Source organism: Parasteatoda tepidariorum, chromosome 8 (assembly GCF_982258835.1).
Source record: "Parasteatoda tepidariorum strain Cologne lab strain chromosome 8, Ptep-v5.0, whole genome shotgun sequence".
Classification (NCBI taxonomy): Eukaryota; Metazoa; Arthropoda; class Arachnida; order Araneae; family Theridiidae; genus Parasteatoda; species Parasteatoda tepidariorum.
Genome location: NC_141762.1, coordinates 50522995 through 50539115, shown reverse-complemented (window position 1 = coordinate 50539115; position 16121 = coordinate 50522995). Strand labels below are relative to the sequence as shown.

The 16121-nt window shown below is 30.3% G+C and overlaps 1 protein-coding gene across 4 annotated transcripts in view; it reads right to left on the bottom strand.

Moving 5' to 3' along the window:
• LOC107456032 (protein qui-1) overlaps nucleotides 1-16121 on the bottom strand; it is a 246807-nt gene that overhangs the window by 28075 nt on the left and 202611 nt on the right. For all 4 annotated transcript variants that reach the window (XM_016073796.4, XM_071181411.2, XM_016073797.4 and 1 more), the window contains 3 exons: nucleotides 15806-15921; nucleotides 7216-7333; nucleotides 2752-3012 (listed from right to left, as the gene is read on the bottom strand). In XM_016073796.4, the coding sequence (XP_015929282.2) occupies nucleotides 2752-3012; nucleotides 7216-7333; nucleotides 15806-15921 (495 nt within the window). The remainder of the gene's footprint in view (nucleotides 1-2751; nucleotides 3013-7215; nucleotides 7334-15805; nucleotides 15922-16121) is intronic.

Sequence of the window (16121 nt, the reverse complement as noted above, 5' to 3'; positions counted from 1 at the left end):
GATTAAAATGTCTTGAATAAAAAAAATAAAGTGAAACATTCCCAAAACAACCTGTATTGTGCAAAAGAATCAGGAAGATTAAGATTCTTTAATTTTATGACCAGTTGCATGAGGATACTCTATACATACTATATGCTCCTGTTATAATGTAATGCGCCTCCACCGCCTTTACTTCACATACAAGCTGATTCTAATAGGTTTGAGCTTTGATGAACATGAAGTGGCCATCAGGGTTAAAGCGCAGTGTTTCACTACTAAACTTAATCCCTGATATTATAATGTTGTTAATTGATTGTTAATAAATAATAGTAAATAATTCAAAACATTTTAATTTCTCATTATCTTAATTTGATTAATTACAGAAAAATATCTTCTAGTTAAACTCAAGGGCTCATTATTTAAGTCAAGTAGCTGGTATAATGTAAGCTATTGATTTCAAAAGCAGCAAGAATTTAACAGAAAAAAAATAAGCTTCTGAGGAATTCGATATCTTGCACAAAGAAAAATCTAAAGAATTCTGAGACATTGACCAGATATGTTCTCAAAAGTAATTACCAAAAATAACTAAGAATGTGAGGAAGGGGTGCACGAAGAAAGCAAATTTATTCTTTGGAGCCGATTAACGAAAAAAGGAATGATTAAAAATCCAACACTTATTAGTGAGAAGGCGTTTCGTATAAATTTGACGAGGAGTAAACCAGAGAGGGAAAAAAAAGCAAAGACCAGGAATTTATTGCGTAAGTAGGAATTAGTTAATGAAGTTGACGCATCAGGAAAAGATATTTAAGTGAGAAAAAATGATATTTAATGACCGGGATTCTATTTTCGGCTTTGTTGATAACATGATAGTTTGGTTTCGAAAGAAACAGCATGGAAGAGTAATTATCATTACATATACACGACTTTATATACTTAATATAGAATGCCTCATGCGAGTCCTTCTATTTTAAATCATAGTTTAAAATAGATTTCTCTTATCAATTTTGAAACGTAGAAAATCGTTTTTTCATTAACAGCCATAAATATTCAATATTCCAATTAAAATATCTTTTTCAGATTTTTTAAACATTTGAAGGGAGGGAATTTTAAGATTTTGTAAAAGTTCCCTATAGTCGAAATGGAGACGAGACTGGTGAATCAATAACTTTAAATTATCCCTTTTGAATGACGTTCAATTACTTAAATAAAAATCTTGCAACTAATTCCTTTTCGAAATCCCTGGACACACTTAAAAATAAAATATTGCCGATTTCTTTCAGAGTAAAACTTTTTATGCAAACTGTGGAATAAAACTCATAAAATAACAATAAGTCTAATTTTTAAATAGTCCGATTGAGAAGCGGTGGCTCAGGGGATAGAGAACTCATCTCTCAATGAGGGGAAACCGGGTTCGAATCCCAACGATAGCTGTCAATATGAATTCCGCATCCGGCTCGCACTGACCACAGTGCTGACGTAAAATGCTCTGAGTGGTAGACGGATCATGGCTTAGAGTCTCTTTTCCTTCAGGTTAACCATGAGAGGTTTTCTTGTTTTTTTCCTCCATGTGACGCAAATGCGGTTTAGTTACATCAAAAAGTCCTCCACGAAGGCAAATTTCTCCCTATGCTTGATCCAGGAGTTCTCTTGTCTTTTGGAGAGGGTTCATTATTACAAGGTTAAGGAGTTGAATATTAATAGTCATAAACACAGATCGGCTTTTCAAAGTCGGTAAGTAAATGAAGTGAAATAGCCTGATTTACTTATGAATAATAGGTATATGCTTTATACACATGAGCATAAAACATAAATCAGAATCAGTGAATGTGGAACATCCTGTATTTGATAGTTAATACATATTTAGGACATATACATAAGCAATAATATGCGTGCATTCTCAAGAGGATGGTAACATTTACCAATCATTGTCTTATAATTATTATTATCAATTTTATATCTGTGTGTCATTTTGTATTTGTAATTTAATATAAAAGCTCGATGCAACGAATAAGACACATAGCAAGAAGTACGCTATTACGACAATTTTCCAAGTAATTGGGTATAATATGAAAAAAACACAACTACTTCAATTTAGTAGGAACAACATATGACGCAATGCTAAACGAATGGAATTTAGTTGTTGTTTATTTAGTTATTGTTATTAGTAGTTGTTGTTATTTGTTTTAGTTGTTGTTGTTTATTTAGTTGTATTTAGTTTCAATAACTTTTCTTTATAATACAATAAAATCTGGCGAGAAGCTATTTAAACGATCGAACACTTCGTTTGTTTATTTGTGGCTTGAAGTTAGGCTCGCAGAAAATGCCGTTCATGGGTTAAATTTAGTAGGAACAACACAACCTGTGACGTAGGCTATATTATACCCAATTAGAAAAATTCGTCTTTTGTTGACGATATATCTACCATGACCTTTTTTTCTCTTCCTGACACTATTTAAATCAGTATTTCGAATAATCAATGACGTCAAAATCTATTATTGACGGTATTATTGCAGTTTCGAAGCTGATATTGTACTTCATTTTATCTTTTAAATCTTTTTTACTGCAATTTCAAAATTAAATATGTGTGCTGCTTATGGCAACAAGCTCGCTGTAACGGCAATTTCATCTGTTATTATGAATTGACGCTATGACGGACCTCTACTGTTTTTTTAAATAAACTTAATGGTATTTACAGGTAGTTCAAAAATTCTAACATTTATTACGTTTACAAGATTTCAAAGTTTTTACGTGATAAAACAACGTAATTCTTACCTTTGAAAATTCTAACATGATTTTTTGATGGAATGTGAAACATTTCTATTTCTTTCTGATCGAAAGAGCAGAGTACATGTTGTCCATCGGGCATGGCAACCATATGGGTTATGGTGCGGGATACAGTCATGCTCATGACCTGTGGTGGAAGAATCAAGGATAGCCACGAATTTGTAGGCACTAGTCTCGGTAGCGTTGATTTATTGCAGAACTTCAGAGCACTTGTAACTAAACTTTTTACTGCAGTTGTACCGGAAAAATCTATCAAGAAATAAATTACGATGCGATATTTTTCATAATAAGGATATGTAGCAGAAATGAACTTTGCGATAAAAAGATAAAAGGAGTCAAGTTTTTTACAATTTTTATATGAAAGATATATGAAGAAAATGGAAGGCATTAACTCTATATTGAAGACATTTACTTGATATGAAAGACATTAATTCATTATGTGAGATATCTGCTCTATATGAGGAGACATTAACTCGATATTGAAGACATTTATTCCACATTGAAGACATTCATTCTATATTGAAGACATTTATTCTATATTGAAGACATTTATTCTATATTGAAGACATTAACTCGATGTTAAAAACATTAACTGAATATTTTTATTTTTGCTTAACTGGGTCGAATTTTTCTCTTTTTCTTTTTTTCTTCTTGTTTTTTGAATTTATGAGAGCTGAAAAATTGCCTATTAAAATAAAATGAATGCAGCATAGAATTTTACAAAATCTTTTAATATCTTCTGTTCAAGTATTGTACTTCGAATTAAAAAAAACTTGAAAAAAAACGCGCCTTTTTTAAAGTTTTTAAGTTGCAAAATATTTGAAATACGCTTTAGTGCCTTAATATTGTTTGATAGCTTGAATAACTTAAACATATTTATTTCTGATCAGAAAACTTATTTTTTCCGTTCTCGTAACGTTTTAGGAAGAAGAAAAAACAGAAGTTTATAAATCTTTTGTAATTTTCTCTTCGTTTATTATGCTATATCGGAACAACCGAAACTCACCACAGTAAAGATGATTGCACATCGAGTTTCACCTACACTTTACCCAACCAACCATATAAGTTTTTGGTCAGGTATATACACAAAGACTCTCAACACTGTATAGGACTCTTTGGTTTACTTAATTGTTAAGGTTTCATTTCGATTACACATCTAAATTCTGATCTTTTGGAGAAATGAGGCGAAACTCAAGACTCGGATATAGCTTCTCTAGTTTCAGGTTAACATATTTTATTTGAATCTTCTGCCGCAAGTTTGACACACATTTCCACATCTTGGGAATGATAGAGAAACTCTAATTCGCGGAGTATCTGCATTAATTCCAATAATTTCAAAATAAACCGAAGCTTGGAAGTTTATGTTCGGTAGTATGGAATTTAGTCTTTTCTCAACAAATACCTGTCAGCCAACAATATCTGCTGTACATTACAAATGCAATCACCTTAGGGTATTGACCAGACGCGATCTGTTCCAGAAGGTTAACTGTTGTCAATCGTAGGTTGAATCAGTAGGGTATTAAAAACAAGACAGTCTCAAAGAAGAAGACTGTTGGAAATTTCGTACAACCAAAGATAAATTTTCTAGCTCTGGATTACTTTGAAGCATTAATTGGAATTCTTGTGGGGTATATCCTTCTTCGATGCTGCTGTACTTAAGTGAATATGATATTAAATCACATGTTAATTCGGACACTGCACGCATTACAGTTTATTTATCATTCCCAGGATGTGGAAAGGTGTGTCAAACTTGTGACAAGAGCTTCGAATAAAATGCTAGAGATCTATACCTAATCTATCCGAGCAACACTAAGATGTCGATAAGTCATTTTTCCAAAAAAATTTGACTGTAGTTAATTTTAAGTATGATGCACCAACGAAAGATATAAATATATTTTAAAATTTTTTATTCCGTTTTTGATTTTATTACCATAGGCAACTTTTTCGCTCTAACGAGCAAAAAAAAAATAAATATTTTTTCGAACCATTCTAATACATATTCTATTATATTTCTACTGAAATAAATTTAAAAACTACACATAAGTTTTTGAAAACTGTTCTGTACGCAATTTTGAAACTGTTCGCAAATTTTTTTTAAAGAAAATTTTGATTCATCACATTTTAAAAGTGCATTTTGGTTAGTTTAAATGATTTTATTTTATTAGCATACAACTGAGCGACAACCAAGCGGATACAAAATTTGTATTTTAACTACAAAAATGTAGTAAATTGATTCATTATCTAGATTACATTAAAAGATTTTCGAGCTAACATACTTGTGACTAATTAAATCAATTTTAAAAGATTGCTGCTCATTAATTATATTTAAAAGATAATTAAAAATAAGTAATCCTAATATAGACAGATGTTTTCAAATTGCATTTGAAAAAGATGAACTATTTTTATTTTAGAAATATTGCAGCTAACATCAATGCAATTTTTCTTTTTGCAAAATGTTTGAATAAATGAAAGCACTAACCGAATATTCATAATAGTGCAACAATTATGTTTGCAGAAATTATACTAAAATTTGTAGTTAAATTCTTTTAATTGCGTTTCTGAGTTACCGTTCAAAAATAAGTATTCGTAAAATCATTTCTATGGAACGCTAATGAGAAAGTATTTTAATGATGATTAAAAAGTCTTCACCTTTTACTCGACGTTTTAAATTCTTCAGGTGGTGCTTTTAAATTGATGAACGACAAATTAATGGGCAAGCGTCCAGAAAAAAAGAGAATACATGCTTTAACTTCCCTTTCCCGATTTAGAATCATTAAATTTAATTATTTTGGAATTCATTAAAACCAATACCGTTTATGTAAGGGAGATTTCTGAAAGTGTGTGAATGGTACTAAACTGAGGATATAAACTAGGTTTATAAATATTTAGCAGCTGCTTATATTTGAGGATGCAAACTAGTTGGGCTTTAGAATAAAACTTTGAAATATGCTTTATCTGCCGAATCTAATGCAACTTGATATTTTATATTAAAATATTTCCCTTTTTATTTAGTAGCTAGAATAGTTTTTTTTTATTCCTTTTTTTTTTACTCTTGATTAGAGAAAGCTGCAGTGTATGGAATATGGATTATTACTAATGTGGTTATTAATAATAATCACTGACTTGTATGTCACATTGCTTGGTATAGACTTATTCGATCTTTCCAACACCAGGGTTTCTTAATAAGTATTAATCGCATTTTATTAAAACAATATTCATCGATTATTTATAATTATCAAACAAGACCGTTAAATTGAATTTTGAGTTTCATAAAAATGCATTTATGGAATAAAGAAAAGCGATTTTTCTTTAACTGTCTATTTAGTACTCATTTTTAGGGAAACAAATGCAAGTTAAAGACATTCATTTTAAAATGGAACAAACAAATGACCTTTTTTTACTGATCACCTGAAATGAAATACTTTACCATTACAGACTTCAAAAGGCTCTAAACCTATAAATCTAACGACTCGAAACTACTTCTGTTTTTCCAAAGGAAGAACAAATAAGTTTTTCAGACTACATTTTTGGTCGCATTTTTTATTGCTAGTATTTATCTGCTCTTACAGGACTAAAGAACTACCTAATTCTCTACGTTAAGGATAAAAATTCAAAATCTATCTATAAAAAATATGTTGATTAAAAAAAAAGTATCCTTGTGTTTAATTTTATAGTTTAATTAATAGTTTTCTTTTTAGAATTTGAAATTTCATGACTTATTCTAGGTTTACTCACTTTTTATCTCTATATTTTAAATTACTTACAGTGGTGAAAGAATTTGCAATGGAAAGTTTCTCCCATGGTGCAGCTAACTCGTAACTAATAACGCCATACCTTTTTTGTTACATATTTGACATGTTAAAGATTTATTCGACGAAACACACTAACCATTGCATTTCTACGCGCTATTGGTATTAAGAATTATATACAGCTGTTTTATAGCATTTTTGTCAGATATTATTCTTTTTTTACTGTATTACTTGTGAACTACTTTATAATATTATCTATTTATCGTATTTTGTACTTTCGAACATAATTATATATTATTCTTATTTAATCTGCTTCAAAACCATTTGTTTGACATGTGTTCAGTTTTGGTCTTAGAGAAAGTTAACTGTACAAACAATTAAATTTGTGAATAATAATTATTTATAGTGATACCTTTTTTTTCTTGGATAAAGCTGATTGATACGCGTTTTGAAAGAAATTTAATACACAAAAAATAGAGGATTTGTCATTATACAGTTTATTGTGTACACAATGCTGATAGCAAACAAAAATAAAATTTTATTTTATTTTTTAAATAAAAGAATGTCTGCAAGAGGCTTTTCAAAAGTTCGATAGTCGAGATCATCTTACAGTTTATTAAAGTACACAACGCTGAGAGCGAAAATATATAAATATATAAATATATATATATTATTTAGTCTTTTTTCTTCGAAGAAAAATTACCTGCAAAAGGCTTAAGCCAATTCAAAAGTTCGGTGGCAAGTTGAGAAGAATCTTGGCTCAAAATGTCCACAGCTTGCTTTGTGACTGCAGACAATAACTCAACCTCCCAGTCTATAATCTAAAATAGAAAAGAGAGGAAAAAAAAGAAAGAAAGAATGAGCGAACTATAATATGAGCTATAAAATAGATTTTAAAGAACATGAAGAATTGTTAAGTACGCTATAAAAATCCGTTCATAGTCGATTTCAATCGTTTCGAAGAGGAAAATAAAAGTGTGAGGAAGATCTACGCAATTAGAACTTCACTCTCGTTTAACATTTTTGTGTTTAATTAAGTGGTGAACTGATATGGAATTGTTTACTGAATGTAAAACTAAGAACACAATTTTTTTGTTTATTTTAAAATTAAAAAAAGTCATTGAAGATATAAATTAATTAAAATGCCAGCTAATAAAATTTGAAAGCTAATTCCAAGCTTGTTTTAAACAAATTCTGATTTTATTAATTAAAATGATTGCATTCATGGATGAACTTCTTGGTATTTAATAATGGCCAAATGCAAAATACCATTGTGTCCTTGCGTTAAATTAGAGATTAATTACACAGAAAATGTATTAAAATTATTTTTAATCATTCTAAAAGGGGTTTGTATTCTGAAAGATTAATTACTGAACTGGCAGACGATATTCTCATCATGCTAAAGAATTTTTTAGGCACTCAACTGCTTCTAAGTATTTGAAATATCTTATTTCGAAGTAAGTTAGGAATTAAAACTTTAAAAATAAGCAAATGCCAGTTAACACAACTTTTAAAAGCCAATTAATTTTACGTAACGCTATTTATTTTTAAAATACTTATCAGCACTTTAAACTTGCTCTGCTTTGATTAAAATATTAATTTTAAACTTGTTCAACAATTTAAAGAGTTGAAATTATATTCCTCATTTTTGTATTGAAATTGTTTTGTTAACTATCGTATTCGCTTGTTTTTATAAAGTAATGTTTAATTATTGACTGACTCGTTAATTAATTACAGAAAATTTGTTTACGTTAATTGTTAAATAAAGAAATTCTGATTGCTGATTTCTTGCATTTTTAAAATTGTTCTAAGCATTAATGGTCACGGTCATAAAAGCCAGGTCTACCGATTTATAGTGTGGTATCAAAGACTAAAATGCTTTGTTTTAACCCTTTATAAGGCCAATTTTTTCTAGTAATGTTACAATTAAAATATTTTTTCGTGATTAAGATTGATTTATAAAAGAAATTCTTTAACTTGTCATCTGAAGTTTTTCTAATTTGTAAGACCATTTTTTTGGTGAAAAGGTGTGTTGGGATTTTAATAAATTGATTCGTAAGGAGTTGGCGGTAAACTTGAAATTCTGTGCTTAAAAGAAAACGATTTTTTAAATGCTGACGAATTTATAAATTTATAAATGCCCCCCCCCCCGTTAACTTTTCTTCTCTAATCAGTGTTAAGCCTTTATGAAAAACCTTTATTTTTTTAATATATTAATTTTCAGGTAGGAAATTAGCTGTCTTTGCTAAATGCTTAATTGTAATAGAACATTTCTCAAAAGAACTAAAAGTAAAGTTATATTTTAATACTCGAATCTGCTGATGTACAATTTACACAAACAGTTGTGAGTATGTTGGTTGGAAGAAAAAAAATGAAACAAAGGTTATCTAGAAGATTTTTTTTATTTTTTTTATCGTGTCCATGGACAATTAAATGGCCTCGTGTGCCTTCAAAACAGCATCCGCAAGCTCCAATACATCATTACTGTAAAGGATCTCACGAAGTTCTGAAGCCAGTGGCACCATACCCAGTTGTAAAACGTATGGGGAAAGGGCTGGGTACTCGAGAATGTGATTCGGGGTAAGTTGGACATCGCTGCAGTTCTTGCAGGGAATGTAAGTTCTTATTTCGTCTGGAGGAATTTTCATCCCTTTAAAGTAGTTTGTTCTTAGTCTAGTAATTGTTGATGTCAAGATTCGGGAACAATCAAAGTCAGTAATGAGGGATTTCCTGAAGGAATGGTGTAGAAGTCTGTGTCTTGCAACTGCATTTGCGTCTGCAAGCGTGACGGTGGTGCTAGGTTGGTCGGCACCTCTGCCTTCTTTAATCTAGAAGATTAATGACTAGAAGCAGAAAGGGATATATGAAGGATTTTTCGCCAACTGTGGTTACCGATTCTTCTAACAATCTCCTTGGTAACCCTAATCTGGAGAATTTTGAAACCGCTTGTCATTACTCTCTTCAGATTTTAGGAACTCTATTCATGACCATATTTAGAATTATTACTTTATCATTTCCACACGACGTTAAGTTCGGAAATGGGAGAGATGAAATTAATTTCCATTTGTGAGGGCTCATTTCAAGTTCAGTTGGCTACTGATATTCCAATACGCTCAATATTTAGGGAAGAGTTTTCCCATTTGATCTCTCAATAGTTACCTATTAATCTATTGTATTGTTATTATAAAATATTAACATTTGCTTAAAATGATACAAAGGTTTGGGTTCTTTAAATGAGGAAAAGCAGTAGATAAACAAATGGCTTTCTGTATAAAATAGAGTTTCGTTGATAAATAAAACGAAACATCCGGAAAAATTGGATTCATAAATGATTTAATAATATCAATTCATAAACTATGTCTTAGTACCCTGTTTTAATATGCGCTTAACATGAAAAGTGTTCAAGAACTAAAGTAAAATCCAGTTTTTGTAAAAAACTTTTTTGAACCAATTTCAAGGCTCCCGCGATCCTAGTTCAAATTCAGAATCGTCAAAGGTTGAGAGAAAGGGAAAGCCTGGAAGGAGATTGGTTAGCTCACTTTAAGATTATAAGAGTCAAGATATAACGATGATAGATAGATATAAGACAGATAGAGAGTAATAGATAGATAGAGAGTAAAGATATAAGATATAAAAATAAGGGTCTAACTTGAGCATAGTATGTATAAATTAAGTTTTGTCATTTCCTTTTGGTTTCATTTAGTTCAACATTTAAAATCGTCTGTCACTCTTTAAATATTACAATTAATCGCTATAATTTTGTTTCATAATAGTCATATTTTATTTTATTACTCGCGTTGAACAGCTGATTGATATCGAATTTATTCAACATCGTAGCTTTGCTATTCTATACCCAATCTAGAAAGCAAGGAAACTTCTGGTTCAAGCATTAAGGCAAACTTTCATTCATGGAAGACTTTTTAAGTTAAATTAATCAGCACTTGTTTTTTTGTTGTATGCCTGTTCAGGCAGTGGGGGTGCGATTGTTCCCGGATTGTTCCTGGCCCATCTACGGCCAGGAATTCGACTTCTGCCACGCTATTCACACAATCACAACCCGTTTATACGGCGGGTCACATTCACACACAAAGGAGAAAGGACATGGAGCACACACACAGAGAAAGAAATATCAATGCCTTGCCCGGGATTCGAATCCAGGACCTTTCTGATGCAAGGACAGTTCCCTGCCCCCTACACAGGCTGGTCGGCATTCGCACTAGTACAACATGGTTTAGGAAAACCATAGACACTTTCCAACGGTAAATCTGAAAGGAAAGGGATTTTAATTCATGGTTCGTCTACTCTTGGAGATGTTTTTCATCAACGCTGTGGTCGGTGCGAGACAGAAGTAGTATTTTTTCCCTGCGAGGGGTTACGAACCTGGATCACCTTGTTGGGAGATGAGAATTTTATCAATTCAGCCATTCCAACTCAGATTAGGAAAATTCAGAAGTGTAACAAATGTGCTTTATTAATATACGAATGATGATCAACAGTGATGTATATTAGACTACAAAACAACCTAGGTATACCAGCAAGTTCGGTAAAAAGTATTATTATTGTCCATATGAATGCTTATAAAATATATATCTAAGTATATATTAACATGTTATAAACATATATATGCAATAAACAATTTTTTTTATAATACTTTGAATCCATATTTAAAGTCGTAAAGCCAAAAGGGTTTTAAAAGAATAAATAAAAACAATCAGAGTAATTGTATTCTGCTTTGCTTGAAAAAGCTAAAAAACTTAGAAACTAAACGCGAAATGTCAAGAAAATATTAATATCCTAAATTCAGTGAATTTCCAAGAAAAAGATATTTTTCAATTAACAATTGCTGAAATATTTTCTGAGGGCAAATAAGTTATTTAATAAATTAGCCATTTTTTTCCCTCGGCATTGTGGAAAACTAATTATGAGTCGAATTAGAAAAAAGGACTCAATTATCATTGATAACTTAATGAACATTCATTCCAAAATATTATTCCGATTTGAATGAAATTTATTTTAAAAAATGGTATGATTGTCGAATGGCGATTTGAAAATGCAATTCCTATGAGCTGCTGGTGCATTTCTAGAATCTCAAATTAAAAAGTGATTGATGACTCTATGCGTAAATAAATATTCGATGTACTTATTAATAAGTGTTTTGTCTCAAATAATGTAAGTGCAGATGAGGGGAAATGAAATCTTTTTATTTCTTAAGGTATACAGCGGCCCTCAGCTGTAGTAAAATTAACTACTCGTTGGACGATGAGTTAACGATCGTTTTCTTTTGGAATATCGTTTTCTTTTATTATTTTTAATTGAATTTATGGAGTAATGTTGTAATCGTTTGGGTAAATGTTTTATTTTAATTTCTTAAATTACTCGAACGTTCTTGGCTGCGTGTTTAAGAAGGCAACACTGCATTTTCTTTTATACCTAAAATAAATTATAATTTGATTCAACTTATCTTAATTTTTTTTGTTCTTAAACTTATTTTGTAGTTTAATATAACTCTTATTTATACGCTTGATATGTAACATTAACTAATTGTAGAATCGATACGTGTATTATTTCTTGTAGTTATTGCAGAAATGTTATTCGATAAATTATCGATATAGATCTTTATTTTCTCCATTTATTGCAGAACTTATCTAGAAATTGAATTAAATAAATAAGAATAAGTAGGAGTAAATAGAAGTATGATAAAGACGCTAAATGTAGAATGCTTACTCTGTAAAATTAAACTATCAATTAGACGCTTTCTACTGAATTTGCTAGGCGGATCTACAATAAAAAAAAATGGAAAACGAGTTGGTGTCACAGTGGATTGTTCTTAATTTATTTTATTAATCTTATATTGATGGGAAAGATGGTATTAATCTATATTAATTAGAAGGATGGTATTAATCTTTATTAATAGCAAAGATACTATTAATCTATAATGAAAGGAATGATGGTATTAATCTATATTGATAGGAAGGTCGATATTAATATTTATTGAGAGGAAAGATGGTATTAATCGAAACCAATAGGAAAAAGGGTATTAATCTACATTGATAGGAAAGATGATTTTATTCTATATTGATAGAAAAGATGGCATTAATCTATAGGGATAGAAAAGATGGTATTAATCTATATTGATAGAAAAGATGATTTTAATCTATATTGATAGAAAAGATGGTATTAATCTATATTGATAGAAAAGATGATTTTAATCTGTATTGATAGAAAAGATGATTTTAATCTATATTCATAGAAAAGATGGTATTAATCTATATTGATAGAAAAGATGGTATCAATCTATATTGAAAGAAAAGATTGTATTAATCTATATTGATAGAAAAGATGGTATTAATCTATGTTGATAGAAAAGATGGTATTAATCTATATTGATAAAAATATGGTATTAATCTATATTGATAGAAAAGATGGTATTAATCTATATTGATCGAAAAGATGATATTAATCTATAGTGATAGAAGAGATGGTATTAATCTATATAGATAGAAGAGATGGTATTAATCTATATTGATAGAAAATATGATTTTAATCCATATAGATAGAAAAGATGATTTTAATCTATATTGATAGAAAAGATGGTATTAATCTATATTGATAGAAAAGATGGTATTAATCTATATGGATAGAAAAGATGGTATTAATCTATGGTGATAGAAAAGATGATTTTAATCTATATTGATAGAAAAGATGATTTAAATCTAGATTGATAGAAAAGATTGTATGGTAGATAAAGATGGTAGTGATAGAAATGGAATACCCAATTTTTTTCCTCTTAGTTTTTTCCCCTCCTTTTTTATCTATTTATGCGTGTAAATCGCTGCAACTTGTTTAATAATTTAACTCATGCATCATTGATTTTTTCCCTTTATATAATGTAATCGAAGATTTATAACTAAATTGATTTCATTGAAGTTTCAGTTTTGCTCTTTTATGAATTATCATATAATTTAATTCATTATTTTATGCGCTTCTTAGCATTGTTCGATTTTTTGATCCAAAATTCCGAATAAAAGTTGTAATTATGCTTATTACTCTTAAACGGATGAATAAAATGTTATGCCTTTTAATGAGATTCTCTTATGAAACGATAAATTTCATGAGGCATATTATTATTATTATTATTAGTTTAATTTTAGTAGTCTGAAAAAACGTATTGATGCTCTTCATCACGATTATCATCGAGTTTATTTCAAATTTGCGTGTTTAGCTCACATCGTAATGCAAATTTCTATTTTTAAAAATTGCACTCAAACGCAATTTTTTAGAGAAGGAGATAAGATCTCCGTGCAGTATTTGTCACGCAAAATCTGAATTAGTTTTTCGTGTTGGCAAAGACTAACATTATCTAAGTTAAATACATTTATAAATACTCTTTTGATACAGAATATAGTAATTTATATTTGACTTGTATGGAAAATATATTTTAAAATACAATATAAAATAATGGCGTATCTTCTTACTTAAATGAAAGTATGAGATAGAAGTGGGAAATTTTATCTTACCTGACTAGTAGTTTTAAATAAAGAAAATGGCATTAATTTAATAAAAAAATAAATTCCGCCAAAGCTAATATTAGTTTATGACCTAAGAAACGATAGATGAATGTATTTATAATTGAAAAAAAAATCGTTGGTATGATTTCTGACTACTAATTGCTGTCACTATTTAAAGAAAGGGAATTCATAAATGTAATGAATCTCAACATTTCAGAAAATATTTCAACTGATGTAGTATCATTTACAAAATTAAATACTTGGTCAGTAAAATTTTTACTTCGAAATTAATCATTTTTTGAAGACCTGACGGATACCTATCATACGATACGTATTTTTTTTATTTAAGTGCAAACATCAAACATTGAGCCGCGATGGTCCAGGGGATAGAACGTTCGTCTCCCAACTAGATGATCCAGGTTCAAACTCCAGGGGTGGCAGATTAATACCAATTCTGCTCCCGACTCGCACCAACCACAATGCTGACGTAAAATATCCTCAATGGGGTAGACATATCATGGGTTTAAAGGCCCTTGCCATCTGGCTATTCATGAGAGGATTTCGTAGTTTTCCTCTTAATGCAGCGCAAATGCGTGTTAGCTCCCTCAAAAAGACCTCCCCTCTAATTTGTTTTAATGCTTGAATCTGGAGTTCTACTAAGTTGGGTTCAAAATTTCAAGGCTTTGGAGTTGAACATCGAAAGTCGAATAACTAACTGCCTAGTGAAAGTCGAATAAACTAAGAATTAAATCGGTTGGTCAAAGCTGGTTATAAAATATAAAGTAGGTAACATTGAAGGGAAATTTTAAGTTCAGAAAAAAAAGATAATTTAAATTTAGATTTGTTTCTATAAGAGCTTTGTTTTCGGATGTTTTCGCATGGTTTTAGGCAAACTACATGAGAATTACTGCTCAAAACTCTTATCGTAAAAGTGCCAAACATATAATACTGAAAATGACCAAATCACCAAGCACTTTTCGCATTTTAGAAAGTTAACATCTATATTTTTACTGATCCATAATTTTTAAAATTTGTTCCATATCAATTGAAATGTCATAAACCATTCTTATTTAAAAAAAAAAAAACTAACTCAGTGGCGCGACAGCCCATTAAGAGGGCCAAGGCCGACTGTGCCTATCTCAGTTTTCTTGACCTTGGGCTCTGGGGTGCAAGAGCATATGTTCCGGTCAGGTGGTCAGCCGAACGCGGAACCCCCAGTGTTAGTTCCCAAGCATGCTTGGTACTCATTTTATCGACCCACTGAAGGGATGAAAGGCTGAGTCGGCCTTGCCCGGCCCAAGGATCGAACCAAGGACCTGTGGCACGGCAGGGCGAAGCGCTAGCACTCAGCCACCGGGCGTCATTTTTATTTTTAAGATAATATAAATAATTTTTAAGGTTTATAGGCGATATATTGGTTAGGCTAATATGACAGTTATGAAATTTTGTATTTGAAGTTTATAATAGTTCACTGAAAAAAAAAAGAAAACAGGTATTTCTTTTCTTTTCGTCGCTTTTTTTAAGGAACCTTTTTTTAAAGAGGAGATTAAAGACTAATAAGCCGCAGTATATTTACCTGTTAGAATGCTTTGCAAATTTATTAATTTACACGACGCATTTCGATAAAAGATCTTTAAAATTTTACAATTAGTTTAAGGTTAAATAGATTAATATTAAATATTTATAAGGTAACACTTACAATTGAAACACTCTCTATTTAAAATACCCATTCTACTTAAGATGAAAATTATATACTTAAGAGAATGTTACACAAATAGTACTCACGTGACATTTCACGAGCTCCAGAATACTCCTGACATAGCTGACAGATGCACTATTCAGTGCACTCTGAAGAAAATCGAAATTGCATATGGCATCTTTTTTTAACTTTTCTTTGTCCCCTAAATAAAAAAAACACACAATCCTTAAATTTAAATTGATAGCTTTCAGTCTATAATCAATATTCTAGTTACTATTGATGGATTGGATAAGAAATTTAATGCATTTCATGTAAATAACAAAAACAGCATTGTTTACTCTATTTTAGCTATTGGTGTTGCAAACTATGTCTGATTCTAAAAGAGAAAGGGGTAAAAGGAAG